Raw genomic sequence first — 20,379 nt, forward strand, 5'->3', positions numbered from 1 at the left:
TCATCACTGTCATCATCAATTTCCCTCATCCAGCTGCTAATGGGTTGGGATTTTTATGGCACCTTTCCATCTTCCTCTACCCAACCACCATTGCTCCTCCTTAACTGTGTTCCAATCTATGTTTCTTCTCATTTTACTATTGGGTTGAGGCACGAGTCCATAATGGTTTTTCATAAGTTTATTAAACACATAAGATACACATAAGAGAGAGGGTAACCATCAACAATATATTCTCCTTCACTACTGTGTCTGTATCTACAAGAGTCTGCCAATGCTGGAGTAGTTTTTCAATTCCACATATGTAGAAATCTGGTAGTTTCGAGTTTTAAAAGGTCATCAAGCCATGTTCGGAGTGCATTTTCATCCAAAAAGGAAGTTTCTTGAAGGTTGCTTGATAGAGAGTTGCAAAGGTGAAAATCAGAGGGTGCAAGATCAGGTCAATAAGGTGGGTGTGGAATGACTTCCCAACCCAACTCCTGGATAGTGTTTCTTTCTTTTTTTGTCAGGTTAGTAGACGCAAGTAAGCATTATCATGCAGGAGCGTTAGTTCATGCAGTCTTGTTGGTAGATTCCTTTTTTTTTTTTTTTTTTTTTTTTTTGATTGTGACTGCAAGACATTTCACTTGGTGGCAATAAATGTCAGCAGTGATGTTACATTTCGGGGAAGCAATTTGTAGAACAGCACACCCTCTATGTCCCATCAGATGCATAACATTATCTTTTGTGGATGTGCATTGGCTTTTGTACGGTGAGTTGCTTTTCCTTTTTTCTATCTTAAGTTAGAATAAAGAAACCATTTCTTGTTAGCAGTAACAATATTGGATAGGAATAGTCGATGGTGTTCATGAGCCAATCGATGATGAGCAAGCAAAGATGCACATACGGCCACCCACTGATTTTTCTGGTTTTAGCTTGGAGCATGCAGTACCCTTACACACATTTCTGAACCTTACCCATTGAATGCAAATGTTTCACAATGGTTGAATGGTCACTGTTCATTAAATTTGCCAATTCACTGGTATACTGATGGCGATCATTGTGGATTAAGGTGTTGAAATGGTCTTCGTTAAACCCCGAAGGTCTTCCTGTACGGGGAGTGTAACTCAAGTCAAAACAAGAAAATCGATTTCTTGCCATGCTCTCTCTGATGGCATTGTCTCCATACATGGTGCAAATGTTCCTAGCTGCCTCTGTTGCCTTCGCCCCTCTATTGAACTCAAAGAGAAGAATATGTCAGAAATGTTCCACTTTCTCCATTTGACACTCCGTTGTCCACACAATACTCTCTGTCTGACAGAATGAAAAATTCAATACATAACCTGAAACACAACACTTACACTTCAAAATGAAAGTGACACTTGATAAATAAATCCATAGCGACCCGAGTACCAACATGCAAAACAAAAATGCTAAGGACTTTTGTTCAACCTAATAAGTAGGTATATCATCAAATTTGTCAAAAGTGTTTCGATAATTATGGCAATGGTTACTAAAACTACGTACCTTTTCATCTTCCTTCTCATCTGCTTTCTTTTCTTTCTTGGATAGTTGCTGCCTGCAAAATGAAAGAGGGATTTAAAATGACATAGAAAGTAACATTGCAAATTAGCATTCCATAGTACACGACATAGTACACTAATGGTTAGGGTCATAAAATGCCAAGATGACCTATGTCTTTACACAATCATGTAAGGTGCAGCATCTGTGCAGGCCATAAAAACATAATCATATGTAATGTCTGATGGCTACAAGTTATTTAAGTGCATCACTGAAAAAAATTAGCAACTATTTAATAATTCACAATAGGTAACATATCAATAGTTAGTAAATATTGTTGTAATGTTGTGATTTTCTCATAAAAATAAAATATCATGTATTATATCTTGTATTAGTTATAAGAAAACAACATTGAGGTTATGTGTTGGCAACTCAGGTAAATTGAGTCGAGTGGTTTATCATTGTTTGTTTTGTTCTTTGAACGTTTGAACTGCTTGGTGTGTGTGATAGTTGTGGTCAACAGCTTGTAATAAAAGGATATGTGTGATGAAGCTGGTGTTTCAATGGTATAATTTAATTACGGTACCTAAACCGATGTAATGAGTAGAGCTCCAGAGTGCCAAAATGCCGCAGTACATTCTGGACAATATAAGATGAAATGGAGTAACGAGAATTAACGGACGAAGCAAGTTGTGACATTATTGATGGAAAAAATGGCGACCTCATGGACCGGTGAAGAAACACTGAATAGGAATGTAGCCAAGTTTACAGTGGAGAACTATTTTACGTGGGCATTGAAGGTGAAATAAGAGCTGTTGTTGAAAGATGTGTGGGAATCAATAATAGGGTATGAGGATACGCCAGGTTGTCAACTGTCTCAGATAGAAACGAGACGAGCGCGAAACAATGTGATCGCTTTAGTGGTTATTTTCAAATATGTCGGAGAAAATTTTGAAAGTGACATTGCAGATATTGAATCAGTGAAAAAGGCATGGGAAAACTGGACAAGTTGTGTAATGATGGAGGGCTAGTGAATGGCGCTATGACCCTGAAACAGTTAACTCATTTTGTGAAGCCCAAGGATATGAGTGTTCAAGAATACTTCGCAAAAATAAATCAACTTTGGAGGAGAATGAGTAAAGCCAGATATGATTTCACAGATCAACAAGTTGCAGGAATGATCATCGGAAATCTTCCAGAGGAATATGCAGTTTGTATACCTTCCTTGGAAGCTGATTTAGTGAAACTGACAATCTCGAAGGTGTCACTGAGGAAGGCAGGAGGAAACTTCAGCAAAATGGAGGAAGGGCTTACAACTCTGGAAAACATGAGGAGGATGAAGCTCAAGCCATGGTTGTTCAGCAGAAGCGAGATATCAGGAAAGAAGATGTGGGACGAGGAAAACAGTATAGTTGCTACAATTGCGCTAAACAGGGACATGTATCTAAGTATTGTCGCAGTACCCAAAAGTGCTTCAATTGTGGTAAGTCAAGACATTATTCTAAAGTATGTCCAACAATGAAGAGTGGCGAATCATCACGGAAGAGTAAATCAGTGAATGCGAGTGGAAAAGTGGTAAGCTCAGAAATAGAAGCAAGGAGATCAAAAACCCACTAACTCCAATTTTGAGTTATGGGCTAGATGGAGCTTTTTAGTGTGTTCCGCATGTATGGGAGGCAATAATACCCTAATTCCGTCATTCATCCGCATACAGGAGGTGTTTTTAGAATCTATGGAAGGCAAAACACCTCTTATTCCATGGAATTAGAGAGTTCTTGGTTTCCATGCTTTATTTCCAGGTAGATGGCAACACCATCGCTTAACCACCTGAGCAGAGATTGAAACGTTAAAATGGAATCAGATTTAAGTTCCGGAAGGAAAACAAGTGGGAAGAAACGAATAAATGATGGCAAATGGAAGCGAAACAGTATTTAAAGGTTTAAAGCAACGGGCAATTAGCTAACCTCAAATGTTTAATTTGATATTGTATTACCCGAAAAGTTGAATATAAACAACGTATCACAGCTTAGATGTGAAATAGGAGTTTTTCTCATGTATAAATGTTTTATATGAATATACGCTTTAAATAAATACGTTAATGTTAGCATTCGTAATTTTCTAGGTGCAAAAAGCAGTGCTCTTCCAAATACCCTGATGGAGTAAAGCAACACATTACTGAAACGATAAATTCCTCATACTGAGCTCGATAGCTGCAGTCGCTTAAGTGCGGCCAGTATTCAGTAATCGGGAGATCGTGGGTTCGAGCCCCACTGTTGGCAGCCCTGAAGATGGTTTTCCGTGGTTTCCCATTTTCACACCTGGCAAATGCCGGGGCTGTACCTTAATTAAGGCCATGGCCGCTTCCTTCCACTTCCTAGGCCTTTCCCATCCCATCGTCGCCATAAGACCTATCTGTGTCAGTGCGACGTAAAGCAAAAAAAAAAAATAAAAAAAATCCTCATATCACAAAGTAAAGTAATACGATATTCGGCATCCCACAAAAATGAAATCGATGTGAGTAAAACTCTGAAAAGTAAAATATGGAGTCGATTTCCAGAGACCCAATACAACTGCAACTTTTCCCACTCAACAAAAGTACAACTCACACTTGCTGTTGAAAATAGAGAAGCAGAAGGACTTACAAAATTTAATGAATTTCACTTCGGAGGAAAGTTGGATGTACTGTATTACAAAACTCTGCTGACAGTAATAACCCTGATTTACAGACTAAACAAGAGAATGAAAGTGAAACAGAATATCTGTAATGAAAGTCTTTAAGTTTATTTGTGGTTTTATTTATGTATTTTGGTATAATTTAGATTAGAGTATTTAATGGATAGCAGCCTCACGCTGTTCCTTTGAAATTTAAAAATGTTACCATGATAATTTTTAATAAGGAATTATCATATTCTATACATGTAGTAGATAAAGCAATGGGCATGGTAGTTTCTGTAGGAATTGAGCAAATTAGAGATTGGCTGTTCGATTCAGGTGTGTCCCATCATATGTGTCCAACAGAGAAGATGTTTATAGACATGTCAACAAATCAAATAAAATCAAATCAAAATCTCTTTATTTGCAAATGAGGTGTCTACCTCGGTGGCAAATGGTGCACTAAAATACATTATTGTCAAGCACTAATTATTAAATTAACAAGAGAAGAAAATTTTCATATAATACAATATTTTACAATTTACGCTAACAATGTTTTCTATTAAACACACAGCTCATCCTTAATAAATTTATATTGTTTACAAAATTCTACTTATAATATCTCCTGTACTACTTACAAATATAGTCAACTGGTATACAGTATGTGGAATTACTTCAAATGATACTATACAACTGGTATAAGATTAATATTTACATTGCATTTATTTACTTATTTCCTTTTTTTTTTGTTTTTTTGTTTTCTACCCATTCTGGAACCTAAGTAGCATAACGACCTGCTGCGTCTTAACCAGAGCCCCTTTTGCCACCACTTTTCAGAGTGGGAATGTGGAAATAGCAGATAACAGTAAGCTGGATATTAGAGGTATAGGTAATGTCAAAGTAAAAATGTCAACAGGATGGACAATTACATTTATGGATGTGTTGTATGTACCAAACTTGGGTGCAAATTTAATATCAGTTGGTAAGTTAACCAGCAAAGGTTTCAAAGTAAGAGTTGCAGGTGAGAAAACAGCAGCTGTAGATAAGAATGGAGATTGAAACATTGTTTATTGCAAACTGGAGGAATAATGTATATGTAGTACAAATAGAGGGAAGAAATTATATTATAGCTGTAAGTGATTATGACCAAATAATAGATCAAGAATGTAATAAAAATGTAGCATTTAAAAGTGTTGAGCAGGTTAGGTTGTGGCATGAGAGATATGGATGTGTACATTCTGAAGCTTTGTTTAAATTGCCTATGTTAGAAATGAAAAGAGGTAATGATATTAATACTTGTTCTGTATGCATTCAGGGGAAACTAAGTAACAAGGGAGTACCTAAGTCTTGTGAGTGTAAGGGAGAAAAACCACTTGATGTTGTGCACACTGATGTAGTTGGAAAAATTAGTCCAACATCACTTGGGAAAGCTCAATATGTTGTAACTCTGAGTGATGAATACTCCAGATATAATGTGGCTGTATGTGTGAAAAATAAGGATGAAGTGTTGGAGGTGTTTAACCCCCCTAGCGTGTGTGGCGCAATGCTGCGCCCACTGGTTTGCTATGGTCACAGCGTGTACGGCGCAATGGTGTGCTGTGACATTTAAAATGCCCGCTACGCAGATTTCGTAACAGTTGTCTGTTTCATCGTAAGAAGGCAGGAAGAGGCAGCTTTTAGCTATACTCAGAGCTAATAATTATTCCCGAGAGATGTCGCATATCTTATCAGTTCGTAGAGCTCTGCTCACGTGTTTCATGTTAAAGGACCGCGAGTTTGTTTGTAAACATGGCAGGTCCAAGTGGAGTGATCTGTGATGCGGAAATAATTAATTTACTGGTTAATAGTGGCAGTGAAAGTAATTCAGACTGTGACAGTGATTTAGAGTATGAGTTCGCGATAACGTCCAGCGAAGATAGTGATACTGACGATGTAATTCATGATAATATGCCAAGAAATGCGAACACATGGGGCGACTGATATCATAAATCCGCCAATACCTTTCGATTGTGACTCTGTGTGTGAAAATAAAATGGACCCAGGCGAAGTTACACCACTTGGCTTTCACGAAATGTTTGTAGGTGATGTTCTGATAGATCTAATCGTATGCGTATGCTGATAAATACTTGCAGCAACATCGGTTATGCCTCCAATTACTGATGAAATCCCGGCTGTTGAACTGGACGCCCACTAATGCCAATGAGGTAAGGGTGTATCTTGCATTTCTTATATTGATGGGCATTGTTCAGAAGTCTAATGTAAACAAAAAAGGGACAGCGAAAGGACACCAAGTACCACTGCAAAAATTGCCCAGGACAACCAGGTCTTTGTGTGCACCTGTGCTTTGAAATCTATCACACAAAATGTCAGTATTGATGTCTAGCTGTCCAGGTTAGCATATGTTTATATTGTAGTATAATATGTTATTGTTATTGTATGTTTCTTTGATAATTTTTCATCCACCTGTTTAAAAATTACAGCAAAATTCATTAGACACCGCGCTCAGCATTGGGAGTAGGCTAGAAATAAAGCACGCTGTGGGTGCAGCATGCAGTCCTACAATATCACTCTTGAGGGGTTAATAGGTATCAGACAAAGGCAGAAAAGTTATATGGTGTAGGAATTAAGGTAGTGAAATCTGACAATGGTACAGAATATACATGTAATGGGTTTCAAGCACAATTGCAAAAATGTGGTATTACTCATAGGAGGTCTGTATCGTACACTCCACAACAAAATGGATTAGCAGAGAGGCAGAATAGAATGATGTTTGATACTGTTAGATGTCTATTGATCCAGTCAGGGTTACCAAAAGAATTTTGCGGAGAAGCGGTAATGACTGCAGTGTATTTAAGAAATAGGTGCCCATCCTCAGCAATAAATTTTCAGATACCGTATGAACTGTGGTTTAATAGGAAGTTAGATGAGGAAGAAATAGGTAGATTGAAGGTATTTAGATGTCAGGCATGGGCTGTGAGAGCAGTCAGCAGGAAGTTAGATCCCAGAGCAGAATCATGCGTTATGATAGGGTACGAGGCAGGTACTGAAGATGGATATAGATTATGGAGTCTTGAAAAGAAAAAAGTAACATTGAGGAGAATTGTGGTATTTGAGGAGCAGATATTTCCCTTTAAGGTGAAAAGTCCTGGAATTGATAACATGTACCAAAGGCAGACGGTAGTGAAACATACTTTGACATACTGTGCACTGAAGATCCAGAGATAAAATTAGGGACTGAGTTAGACACAGGGGAGGAGAGGAAACATTGGCTGCTGAGTCAATGCCCATGGAGGAACAACTAGAGGTTGAGTCTATAGCAATACAAGAGCCAGGGAATAATCTGAGAAGGTCAATAAGACAGAGGAAAGGCAAAACTTATGCAGATTTTAAGGCAGTGATGGAAGTTAGACATGGGAGTGTAGTGGAACCTAGAATGGTTGAGGAGGCTATATCAAGCCAAGAGTCTGACAACTGGATGGAAAGATTGGAAAGAGGTGTTTCAAAAATTGTGAGGAGTCAGTACAAGTGTTCTGTGATGCAGATTGGGGAGGAGATACTGAGTCAAGAAGATCAGTGAGTGGGTATGTAACCACAGTGGCAGGGGGAGCAGTATCATGGTATAGTAGAAAACAGAGTTGCATTGCTAGATCTACCATGGATGCTGAATACATGGCAATGGCAGAGGTATCTCGAGAAGTAACTTGGATGAAAGATTTGCTATCAGAGCTAGGGCTGGAAGGGTTTATAAGGATATACTTTGTAAAGTTTTTGCTGACAATGCAACAGCAATTAAATTGAGTAAAAACTATAATGTGAGTGAAAGGTAAAAACATATTGACATCATGTACCATGCATGTAGAGAACTAGTAGAAAAGGGGTCATTGAGTTTGTATATGTAGCATGAGAGAGAAATGCTGCAGACTTGTTCACAAAGAATTTATCAAGCAACAAGCTGAAGAGTTTTTGTAGGCTTATAGGATTGCAATGAAAGGATAATTGATTGAAGTGTAGATTTTTATTTTTTGAGAAAAAGGGGGGAGTGTCGGAATGTTGTGATTTTCTCATAAAAATAAAATGTCATGTATTATATCTTGTATTAGTTATAAGAAAACAACATTGAGGTTATGGTTGGCAACTCAGGTAAATTGAGTCGAGTGGTTTATCTTCGTTTGTTTTGTTCTTTGAACATTTGAACTGCTTGGTGTGTGTGATAGTTAGTTGTTGTCAACAGCTCATAATAAAAGGATGTGTGTGATGAAGCTGGTGTTTCAAGGGTATAATTCGATTATGGTAGCTAAACCGATGTAATGAATAGAAATGAAGATATATCAACAAACATAATTTGTCTCTCTCTCCTTCCTCTCCTAATATACCAACTGATAAAGATAATTATACATCTTTGCTCTTCATGTGTTATTTCTTCCAGCAGGACCCCAATAAATTTCCTATTATTCTTTTTTTTTTTTTAAAGTCTGCCTAATATAATATAGGATATAAAATAATATGTCCTGACTGACTGACTGATTCATCATGACCGAGCCAAAACTACTGGACATAAAGAAATGAAATTTTGGGAATACATTTATATTATGGTGTAGGTGCTCATTAAGGAAGAATTTTTGGATATTCATCCCTAACGGGGTAAATTTTTTTTTGCTATTTGCTTTACGTCGCACTGACACAGATATGTTTTATGGCGACGATGGGAGAGGATAGGGCTAGGACTAGGAAGGAAGTGGCCATGGCCTTAATTAAGGTACAGCCCAAGGATTTGCCTGGTGTGAAAATGGGAAACCACGGAAAACCATCTTCAGGACTGCCGACAGTGGGGTTCGAACCTACTATCTCCCAAATACTGGATACTGGCCGCACTTAAGCGACTGCAGCTATCGAACTCGGTACGGGGTAAAAAGGGAAGTACATTTTAAAAATGAGTATACCTATATCTCAAAAACTTAACAGTTTAAAGACATGAAAATTGGTATTTGGAATCTCCCTTAAAAATAAAGAAATACATTTTCTTTTGTTTTAGAAAATCCACTTGTGTGGGGATAAAAATAAGTTTTAAGTGGGTGGAATCTGTTTTATGACAATACTTATATCTCGAAAACTGAAGATGTTACAAACGTGAGAATTGGTACATGGAATCTCCTTTAAAAATAAAGAAACACATATTTTTTTGTTTTGGAATGTCCAGTTCCTATCTGGAGAATCAAGGAAACTGGGAAATGCCTTTTGGTCCCAGTTTCAATGATGGTGAAATCCTGACATTCACCTCTCCATAGTAGAGAGGGGGCAACAGTTGTATATATATACAGGCAGCTAACGAATACAGGGACCGAGTACCTCCCGGTATAAGGAGACCACCTTCTACCAAATGCCAACGGCCTCCTAGGAGGGCGGATGAGCGGGTAGAAGGAAGGGCAATATCTTGCCCTTGGAGTAAAAAGCTGTTCCTAAAGGCAGAAGAACCACTAGATGGCCAACGGCATAGGATGGGGAAGGGAACGGGAAACCACTCCATTAAAGACCTGAATGGGTATCCCAAGAATCAGCTGGTTGAAAACCTTGGGGGGGTGCACCCATGTCGAGTAAGTGTACCTGCTAAAACTCAAGACATATTTGGCTGATGAACTACCTGCTATACATTATAACCAGCAAATCCTATTCTAATAGAAGGGGTGAGGGCAAGTAACTGGCACCTTAAAACTGGGACTACTCGACTAAGGTATGGCAACCCTGACAGAAAAGTCTCTGGCCTTCCAGGATGGGGGTTGGATATAGGGTTAACGGCTCTATTGCGTTAAAAAAAAAAAAAAAAAAAAAAAAGTTACGAATATCTCACGTTTACCTCGGATGAATGAGAATAGATATAAAAATATGACGACCCTGCAATGGAAATTGGCTTTACGAATAGGAACTTGGAATGTAAGAACCCTGTATAAACCTCGATCTTTCAAAATCCTCAGTCAACAGTTGGAAAAGTATAGAGTGGGAATTGCTGCAATTCAAGAGACTAGATTATTAGTTAATGGTATACAGGGCATGGAGAAGTATACACTTTTTAAGAGTGGTAAAGAAACTGAACCCCACAAATTTGGTAGTGCATTTTATGTCCAAAATTCATTAGTATTGTCAGTGCGGTCTTTTGAACATGTGAATGAAAGCCTGTGCTATTTGAGGGTACATTCTAAATGGTTTAAAATATCACTGGTGAACTACCATGCTCCCACAAATGACAAGGATGATCATGTTAAAGACTCCTTTTATGAGGATTTGTTAGAACTGTTGAATAAATTACCTACACATTAAAAATGATGACAAAATGATTTTGGGTGATTTCAATGCAAAAGTTGGAAAGTAAGAAATTTTTGTGCCAACAATAGGAAGGGAAAGTCTGCATGATGAAAGCAATGACAGTGCCATTAGACTAATCAATTTTGCTAAATCTACAAACATGAATGTGATAGTAAGACTGCCAATCAGATAGATCATGTACTAATTGATAATAGGCATAGAAGCTCCATAACTGATATCAGAGCTTGCAGAGGAACTGAGATGGGATCTGATCACAATATAACTGCTTCTGTTAAAATTAAATTGAAAACCTCTGAGAAAAGATGCAAAGTTGACACTGAGAAACTGAAGCAGGAGGATGAGAGATTAAAGTAGAACGTGGAAATTACAAACAGAAATGATATTCTGGGAGAAGGTCCTATAGAAGACATTGATGAAGGAAGTGACGAAGTTTGTGAACGAATGTGGAATAATGCAAAATAAACCAGGACAACATTAGCAATGAAAGTAATACCAAAAATGTCGGTAAGAAAAAGAAATGGTTTGATGAGGCATGTCAAGATGCAGTTAACGAAGTGGCCATATGGCATAATAAGTGGCTGCAGTCTAATAAGAATATAGATGTTGAGGAACTATACAGAGAAAAACAGAAAGAATGTAGTAAATTCATAGAAAGAAAACGGTCTACCTGAGACAACAAACAGAATCAATCCAAGATGACTACAGAAACAGCAACATCTGCAAGATGTATGGAACTGTCAACACAATTAAAAAAGGATTTCAACCTAGCTTGAGTATTATGAGAGATAAGCCAAGAAATTTAATTGCTCATCAGGACAGATTATTAAATTACTGTAAGGAATACTTCAATTCCTTGCTGAATTGTGCAGATCCAGAAATCTGTATTGGTAAACCATCTATTTCCCCATCAGAAGAACAAATACCAGAGCCATCATATCAAGAGGTATTACAAAGTATAATACATTTAAAAAACAATAAAGCTTCAGGTAGTGACAACATTCCTGCTGAGCTTATTAAATATGGTGGAGAAAGATGACATAAATACATATATAAGTTATTTCAAAAGAATGGCAGGAATCACTTATTGTCCCAATTCATGAAGGAGGGAATAAGGAAGAACTTCAAAATTACCATAGTATATCTCTTGTAAACACGGCCTACAAAATTCTGTCTTTTATTCTTTTACAGCATTATAATCATTTCCTGAAAATGTTATTGGGACTATCAGAACGGTTTTCACAGTAACAGATCCACTATAGACAATATATTTGCAGTTTTGCTATTTGCTTTACGTCGCACCGACATAGATAGGTCTTATGGCGACGATGGGACAGGGAAGGCCTAGGAATGGGAAGGAAGCAGCCGTGGCCTTAATTAAGGTACAGCCCCAGCATTTGCCTGGTGTGAAAATGGGAAACCACGGAAAACCATCTTCAGGGCTGCCGACAGCGGGGTTCGAACCCACTATCTCCCGGATGCGAGCTCACAGCTGCGCGCTCCTAACCGCACGGCCAACTCGTCCGGTATATTTGCAATTAAGACTATTAATGATAAGTGTGGGAACACAAGGAGTTGGTTCATTCTCTCTTTATAGATGAAAAATGAAATGTCATATGGCTTTTAGTCCCGGGATATCCCTGGACGAGTTTGGCTCGCCAGGTGCCGGTCTTTTCATTTGACACCCGTAGGCGACCTGCGCGTCGTGATGAGGATGAAATGATGATGAAGACAACACATACACCCAGCCCCCATGCCAGGGAAATTAACCAATGATAGTTAAAATTCCCGACCCTGCCGGGAACTGAACCCAGGACACCTGTGACCAAAGGCCAACACGCTAACCATTTAGCCATGGAGCTGGACTCTTTATAGATTTCTTCACGGCATATCATTAAATCCATAAGACCAACATGAGGAAGTGGGGTTTTGTCTGTGACTCCACTCTATGTGAATGTGGTGAAGAACAGACAATGAGCCATCTCCTTGTTTGTAACTTGTGTCCAACTACTTGCTCTCTCCAGAATGTGATGGACGCTACCAAGGAAGCATGTAAATTAGTCGCTTACTGGTCACACCACATTTAATTAATTTTGTATTTATGGAGAGCTTAAATCACATCGTTACCTGCCATCATCAGAAATGATTAATGATTATAGTACCAGATTTGTTATTGTCCTGTTATTATTATTATAAGTATAATGTATGTTTCTGACACGATTAAATAAATAAATTAATTAAATCCATAGGGAAGGGCTGTAGAACATCATGATGGAGTTTGACTTTCCCATAAAATTAATTAACATGTGCAAACTGTGTATGGATGGTAATGTTAGCTGTGTTTTGCTCAAGGGTAGAAAATCAATAACCCACTGGATTAAGACAAGGGGATGCACTATCTCCTCTTCTTATTCAACATTGCAATGGAGAAGATTATCAGGAAATTAGCTCTTGTACCTGCTGGCATCATACTGGAGAGACAACATAAAGTCCTTGCATATGTGGATAATATTGTTCTTATTGGCTGCAATGAATTAGAAATTAGACAATTATTTGTTGAACTAGAGGAAATGGGAGCAAAAACTGGCTTATGGGTGAATAATAAAAAGACACATTAGTGGTTGTACAGAGACCGAATCATGAGGAGGTTGACAGATTGCCTTTGAAGACTGGGAAATATATATTTAAAACAGTAGAGGAGTTTAAATTCCTTGGTGTATTAATCAATGAGCAAAACTGAAGGCAACAGGAACACTAAGCTAGAATTAAGAATGCAAATAAGGCATTTTACTCCATGAGTCCTATATTAGGCTCCAAGTTTCTAAAAAGGATTCCAAAAATGATCATCTACAATACAATCATTCGACCAGTACTTCTGTATGATTCCGAAACATGGAGTATAACCAAGAAAGAGCAGCAGCAGTTGCAAGTCTTTGAGAATAAAGTTTATAGAAAAATATTTGGCCCATGGTTCAATCCTATCTCTCAAAGCTGGCAGAAAAGATCTAATTATGAGATTTACACCCTCTCTCAACAACAAACTATAATGGGTGTGATAGAATCCAACAGACTCCACTGGGCTGGACATGTACTGAGGATGCAGGATAATAGAGCACCAGTAGATCTATACAAGGGATCTGTTAATGCGAAAAGACTTTCAGGAAGACCCCGAAGCACCCGGAAGGAGGAGATCAACAAGGTATGACAGATCCTCCAAACTGATAACTGGAAATAGGGGGCTCAAGATCGAAAAGGATGGAAGAGGATTGTGAGATCAGTACGGGAACTTCACGTCCCTCAGAAGCCTATACAGTGCGAGCGAGTATGAGTAGAAAAACCAATTAATGGGGGGTGAGCAGGAGTGACAAGGGAGTGAAATTTTAAAAAGGATATATCTACAGTTTATCTCAGAAACATAACGTGTTACAGACGTGAAAGTTGGTATTTGGAGTTCCCTTTAAAACACAAAATATTTTTTTGTGTTTGGAAAATCCACCTAAGGGGAGTGAAAGAATTGAAGAATTAGTTGAATTCTTTGTATGAGAATACTTATATCTCAAAAAGTAAAAATGTTGCAGACATGCAAATTAGTATTTGGAACATGCATTTTTGGGAAAAATCAACTTGGTGGGCAGTTGAAAAATGGAGTTGAATTCCTTTTGTAAGTATACTAATACCTCAAAAACTGAAGATGTTACAGGAGTGATAATTAGTATTTGGAAGCTCCTTCATAAATAAACATACACTTATCTTTTGTTTCTAGAAAATGCACTTAAGGGGGTGAGGGAAAGTGAAAACAAGTGAAAAAATTGAATTTTTAATGGGGATACTTATATCTAAAAACTGAAGGTTATAGACGTGAAAATTGGTATTTGGAATCCCCTTTAAAAATGAAGAAACACACCTTATTTGGTTTTTGAAAAATCTACTTAAGGGGTGAAAGTATTGAAAAATTATTAGAATTATTTGTATATGGATACTTATATCTCAAAAAAAATCTCAAGGTGTTACAGACGTGAAAATTGGTATTTGGAATCTCCTTTAAAAATAAAGAAACAGGTATTCTTTTGTTTTTGGCAAATCCACTAAAGGGGGTGAAAAATTGGAAAAAACAGTTGAATTATTTGTATGGGTATACTTATATTTTAAAAACTAAAGATGTTCCAGTCATGAAATATGGTATTTGAAATCTCCCTTAAAAATAAAGAAACACGTATTTTTTTGTTTTCGGAAAATCCATTGAAAGGGCTAAAAGGAATTGAAAAAGTGGGCGAATATTTAAAATGAGTACTGGTATATCTACAGTATATGTAAAAAACTTAACATGTTACAGACATGAAACTTGGTATTTGGAAAGTCCTTTAAAAATACAGGCACATGTACATTTTTTCAGAAAAGGCACTTAATGTGGGCGAAAAGAAGTGAAAAAAGGAGTTGAATTACTTTTTATTAGGATACCTATATGTCGAAAATGGAAGATATTACAGGCTTGGAAACTGGTATCTGGAATCTCCTTTAAAAATTAAGAAAGGATACGTCTGAACATAGTTTGAAAATTATTGTAGTGTATTGTAATATCTTATTAGAATTGAAAGTACTTATTCTATTATTTTGAGTAGTCTTGCGAATTTTAAACTTTAATTGTAATTTCCATTTTTGTTTGTGCTTAGTAATAACCTGTTATAATTAGTATACATCTGAATGTAGTTTAAAATTATTGTAGTGTATTATAGTATCTTATTATAAATTAGTGTGTTTATTCTGTTACTGTGATATATTTATGTAGTATAGTATCTGTAGTATCTGTGGTATCTGTAGTAACTCTCTTACTAGAATTCTGTTGTATAATTAGGGTAGACTTAACTGCAGTTTAGAATTGTGTGATTATTGTGTATTATTTTCTGTTTTCAGTAATTAACAGCAATTTTCATCCTGTTAGGATGTTGTAGGAAAACAATCGTACAACTAAGTTGTATTGTAGTGTAGTAGTAGCCTATATTAATTACCTTATTGTTGTGTGATCTTTGTGAACTATCCAAGACAATATTTCTTTCCTTTCATTTTTATTTTAAACAGAATAAGTTATCTTATTTTTCCTTTTCTTTTCATTATTCAGTAAAGAATGACTAAGGAGTGCAAGTGTAGGAACTGTTGGTGTGGCCAGGCATTAAGGAGTATGAGAGAGGAGTTGGAGAGTTTGAGGGAGATAATTAGGATTCTCTCAGAGGACAGGGAGAAAGTAGGCCTCCCTCAAACAATGTATAGGATACAACAGGTGTAAAAAAGTGATGGGAGGGAAAGAGGGGAATTTTAGAAGACAGGTGGTCTAATATTTTAAGGGGAAGGAGATTGTAGGCTAAGGGCTCCATTCAGGATCAGAATTCAGGACAGGTGTCTGTGAGAAATCAGTAAGAGTCACTGCAGGTAGAACAACCGAGGGAAGATGAGGAACAGGAAACTGTTGCTGAGAAGTGTGGAAGTAAAAGGAAGGGAAAAGGTAGGAAAGGGAAATGTGGAGTAGTGGATACTAAAAGACAGGTGGATTAGGGTCATGGGAGGAGAAAAGGGAGGAGAAAGTAACTTCTGCAACTGTCAGGAAAGATAGGACTGACCAGGGTGGGAGAGGATCAAATGAGGTGGGTAGGGTTTAGGCTCTGGTCATGGGGGATTCCATTGTTAGACATGTGGAGAAAGTGTGTGGAGGAATGGGAACCAGAGATTAGGTTAAGGCAGATGTTGAGAAAAGTAGAAGAGAAGGAGGAGGGAAGGAAAATGGAGGTAGTATTTCACGTTGGTACTAACAATGTAAGACAAGCAGGTATAAGTACCAACATAGTTGGGGATATGTGGGATCTGGTAAATGCAACACAGGTTAAGTTTAAGGAAGCGGAGATTGTTATCAGTGGAATACTGTGTAGGAAGGAGACTAACTGGAAGGTGATTGGGGATTTAAATGAGACTATAGAGTGGGTATGTGGAAAACAGGAAGCGAGATTTCTAGATCCTAATGGGTGGGTAGGAGATAGGTATCTGCACCTAGATGGCTTTTACTTAAACTACATTGGTACATATAAGTTAGGAAATTTGTTTAGAAGGGTTATAGGGAGGTACATTCAGGGAAACAGGGTGGCCTAGGGAGCGGTGATAAGGGAACAGGGAACTGGAAGTCAAGTAGGGATGACATAAAAATGTTAGTGTTGAACTGTAGAAGGACTGTAAAGAAAGGAATAGAATTAATTTAATAGATATACACTTACCAGATATTGTAATGGGAGATGAATCATGGCTGAGAAATAATGGATGCAGAAATTTTCTCATGGAACTGGAGTGTATATCATAGAGATAGGAATGGTAGGAAGGGGAGTATTCATTCTGGTGGAAGAAGAATTTGTAAGCTACGAAAAAGTTAAAGATGACAAAAATGAAATTCTAGGTGTCAGGCTCATCTCTAAAGATAATAGGCAACTCGATGTCTTTGGGGGTGTACAGACCAGGAAAGGGTAGCACTGACGCTGATTTAGAATTACTTGATAAGAAGGGTTATAGGGAGGTACATTCAGGGAAACAGGGTGGCCTAGGGAGCGGTGATAAGGGAACAGGGAACTGGAAGTCAAGTAGGGATGACATAAAAATGTTAGTGCTGAACTGTAGAAGGACTGTAGAAGGCTATGTGGGAAACAATAAGGAAAGGAAAGTGATTGTAGTGGGTGATCTCAATTTACCAAATGTCAATTGGGAAGGTAATGCGAACAACAGAAAGCATGACCAACAAATGGCAAATAAGTCAATATGGGAAGGGCATTTGATTCAGAAAGTGATGGAACCAACTAGAGGGAAGAATATTCTAGATGTGGTGCTGGTAAAACCAGATGAGCTCTATAGACAAACTGAAGTAATAGATGGTATTAGTGATCACAAAGCTATTCTTGTCGTACCTTAAATGTGAAAGAAAGGAAGGTATTAAAGTAAGTCCTATTAGGCAGTACCATATGGCTGATAAAACAGGCATGAGGAATTTTAAAAAAGTAACCATGATCAGTGGAAAACGGTAAATGTAAATAGACTCTGGGATGGGTTTAAAGCGATAATTGTTGAGGAATGTGAAAATAGGTTTGTACCTTTAAAGGTGGTAAGGAATCGTAAAGATCCACTATATTATAACACAGAAGTAAAGAGACTAAGAAGGAGGTGCAGGTTGGAAAGAAATAGTTAAAAATGGCTTTGGAAGAAGGAGAATTTGAAGGAACTTGGTAGGAAATTGAATCTAGCAAAGAAGTCAGCTAAGGATAACATGATGGCAAGCCTAATTGGCAGTCATACAAATTTTAGTGAAAAATTGAAGTGTATGTGTAGGTACTTTAAGGCAGAAACACGTTCCAAGAAGGACATTACAGGAATAATTAACCCTTGAGGAAGCGCACCGGCATGATTTACGTTAGGACTCGCATGGGGTAAATTTTTGCCATTGACTTATTTTCATTTTAGACTCGTTAACTGTCATTGCGAATAAGTTTTTTTTTAAATTGCTAACTGTGCACTGAACATCAAACACTTATTTACAATGAGTTATGAATAAGTTTTATATTGAAAAATATGCACTAAACACTTATTTATATATCATGGCACATGTTTGTCTCATAGGGAAACCTTCTGGACTATTTGTCTTTATGAGTAAGATTAATATTGGAATATCTGCACTAAGCACTTATTAACATATTTATGTACTATAAATAAGTTTTTATTCAAGAGCATGCACTAAACACTATTTACATACTTGGGAAAATTTTTGTCTTGCTGACAAATCTTCCGGACTATTTGTCGTTATCAATAAGCTTTTTATTGAAACACCTGCACTACACACTTACTTATATATGATTTATGAATGTGCTTTTCATTGAAGAATATATACTCAACACTTATTTACACACTTAGGCACATTTTTTTGTCTCACTGAGAAACCTTCCGGACAATACTCCCAGCACATGATCCTACACACACTTTCACTTCACTGACACACACACTGTGGGCAGGACTCCACCACATGGTCCTTGCAGATTGGCTTCCCACAGTTGGCACAGCACTTCATAGCCTTGCGATCCCTGGCTCTAGGACAGTAGCAGCACCTTCCTCCTTTCCTTATGGTTACTGGTTCAGTTGATTCCTGAGATCCAATTAGATGCTTTATTTTTTCCTGAAGAGGTTTCGGCAAGGTGTTGATTACAAGTAATAAATCTCATTGTAGACCATATTGGACATCAGATATGAACATTAAAACAAGAATAATAGTTAACACCACCTTTCCAATACTTATCTTTCCTTATATTTAGGAAATAAACATTACAACAGGTGTTGATTGTTGCCCTCTTCTTGAGATAGTTATCCAATAGACTCCTTCCAAGGTCTTTCAGGAAGAATGGCGAGTAACTTTTATATTTGTGTTTTCCTGCACAATTACTTGTGCGTTGATGTCCCCTACGTTCAACAAGAGGTAGAAAATTGTTAGTGGCCAACGGTTGGATCTATGGCTAACTGAGTAGTTTTGGCTCATCTGGTTTACAACATTGACACCTGCTTTAGTCTTGTTATAAAAGCTGTTCATCTCCGGCTTCCGTGCTTCACGAGTTTCTGAGTCTATGGAAGAAGTGTCATGCATTGTTGATAACAAGAGTACACACTTGGTCCTTTAAGGCACATAGGAAATGAGGTTCATCTTGTCCTTGATGAAACTGAATTCACTGGAATAAACTGGTTTATTCTTTACTTCAATGAACTCCTAAGGTATTTCCCTTTTATTCTTCCTGAGAGTCCCAACCAGGGTCAGTTTATGATGTCAGAGCAGATCTTGTGCTAAAGGTATACTGGTAAACCAGTTGTCGACAGTTATATTCCTTCCAGTCAATGATATGGGAGCTATCAGTTGCTTGACAACGTCACTTGCAGCATTGCTGATTATGTAGCGGCCATCAGGTTGTGTTTCCGTATATAGGTATCTCCATGTTCAATGTGAAAAATGAGATAGAGTCCGTAAGCATGAAGATTTTTAAGCCATACTTTGCCGGCTTCGACTTCATAAATACTTTGAAGCTACAGCGGCCACAAAATGCTTCCAAATTCTCATCTATAGTTGCATATTCAGAGATTATGTATGCAGATTGGCAGTTTCTTACAAAAGCTTTGAATATTTCCCGCACATGTGTAATTTTATCCACTCTTTTTCTATCATCCCGAGTAGATCTGTCATCAAACCAAAGAGAATTCATCAGAAAATGGAACCGTTTCTGTGACATAGTGCAAATTACGAGCTCTATGCCAGTGCCATCTGATGCCCAAATGTCCTTCGTGTTCAGATATGCAGATTTCATTATGCCAGTAATATACAATATTCCAAATAATGCTTTGATCTTGTCTGTATCGGTTACAGTGGCATCACGTTCCCTGGAATATTATTCTCTCTTCGTATCTATGTAAATGTTAGTATAATTTACTATCTTATCTATCATTTCTTCTGTAAATAATAAGCTCCAAGCCTTGCCAGCAGTCGTCACAGTTTTAGCTACGTGTTTTACTCCAGATCTCTCTGTTACAATGTTTCGAGCACGTGTTCTTCCTCTAGCATTTGGAGGTTCTTTATACTAGATTGTACCATCTTTCCCTTTCAAGGAATGAAGTCTTATTCCCAAGGGAATGTCATCTTCAGAAATGTTTACAGAGTGTGAACTATCTTCATCTTCCGACATATCATCCTGATCACTCTCTGCACTTTGCATCGAGTTTGAATCATTATCACTGTCTCGTACACTTTCCTCTTCTGATGAAGATGTATCTTCGCCAACAACTTCATTGTCTGATGCTTCAATACAAGCCTCAATTTCTTGATCCATCAGTCTTCTTCCTCTGTTCATGTTTGATATCACA

The 20,379-nt window shown here is 37.6% G+C and overlaps 1 protein-coding gene across 1 annotated transcript in view; it reads right to left on the bottom strand.

The window, feature by feature from the left end:
• Window positions 1–2,196, bottom strand: part of LOC136877767 (restin homolog) — a 151,466-nt gene extending 149,270 nt beyond the window's left edge. The window contains exons 1-2 of the mRNA XM_068228738.1: window positions 2,084–2,196; window positions 1,504–1,555 (exon numbers count right to left, since the gene is read on the bottom strand). Coding sequence (XP_068084839.1) covers window positions 1,504–1,555; window positions 2,084–2,196 — 165 coding nt within the window. The remainder of the gene's footprint in view (window positions 1–1,503; window positions 1,556–2,083) is intronic.
• Window positions 2,197–20,379: the final 18,183 nt, after the last annotated feature.

Source organism: Anabrus simplex, chromosome 7, assembly GCF_040414725.1.
Source record: "Anabrus simplex isolate iqAnaSimp1 chromosome 7, ASM4041472v1, whole genome shotgun sequence".
NCBI lineage: Eukaryota > Metazoa > Arthropoda > Insecta > Orthoptera > Tettigoniidae > Anabrus > Anabrus simplex.